The sequence below is a fragment of the Crocodylus porosus genome, unplaced genomic scaffold (assembly GCF_001723895.1).
Source record: "Crocodylus porosus isolate Cpor-Errol unplaced genomic scaffold, CroPor_comp1, whole genome shotgun sequence".
Lineage (NCBI taxonomy): Eukaryota > Metazoa > Chordata > Crocodylia > Crocodylidae > Crocodylus > Crocodylus porosus.
This window is the reverse complement of record NW_017728944.1, coordinates 4545707-4546083: the sequence shown is the minus strand read 5'-3', so window position 1 is coordinate 4546083 and position 377 is coordinate 4545707. Positions and strand designations below refer to the sequence as shown.

The 377-nt window shown below is 67.1% G+C and overlaps 1 protein-coding gene across 1 annotated transcript in view; it reads left to right on the top strand.

The window, feature by feature from the left end:
* Positions 1–318: 318 nt before the first annotated feature.
* The window catches only part of KAT2A (lysine acetyltransferase 2A), a 15003-nt gene continuing 14944 nt past the window's right edge, over positions 319–377 (top strand). Inside the window, exon 1 of the mRNA XM_019550498.1 lies at positions 319–359. Within this exon, the coding sequence (XP_019406043.1) occupies positions 319–359 (41 nt within the window). The remainder of the gene's footprint in view (positions 360–377) is intronic.

Below are 377 nucleotides of genomic sequence, written 5' to 3'. Positions count from 1 at the left end.
AAGCTTGGGCACCCCGGGGTTGGTGCTGCTGGTTTTGTTTAGGCTCGGGCCAAACCCTCTTTAGACTCGAGGAAACTGCCGGCTCCTGCTCGGTCCCTGGACAACGGAAACAAGCGTGCGCAACTGGTCGCGCCGCGGGCACACGGCCTCTTCAAGCGTGGCAGACTCCGGGCGGCCAGCAGGACACATCCCTGTTTCCCGCTGCTCTGTCCTGTCCACGCAAGACCCGACGCCTGCAGTCCTGTTTTCCCCTTCACACAGAGCACGTCAAGGCGTCCGGTTCCGTCTCCACAGAGGACGCCCGGGCTCTCCTCCACGATGGCCACCCCAGCGGGGCCTGGCGCGGTGCGGGCCGGCGGGCGGGTGCGTGGGGCCGA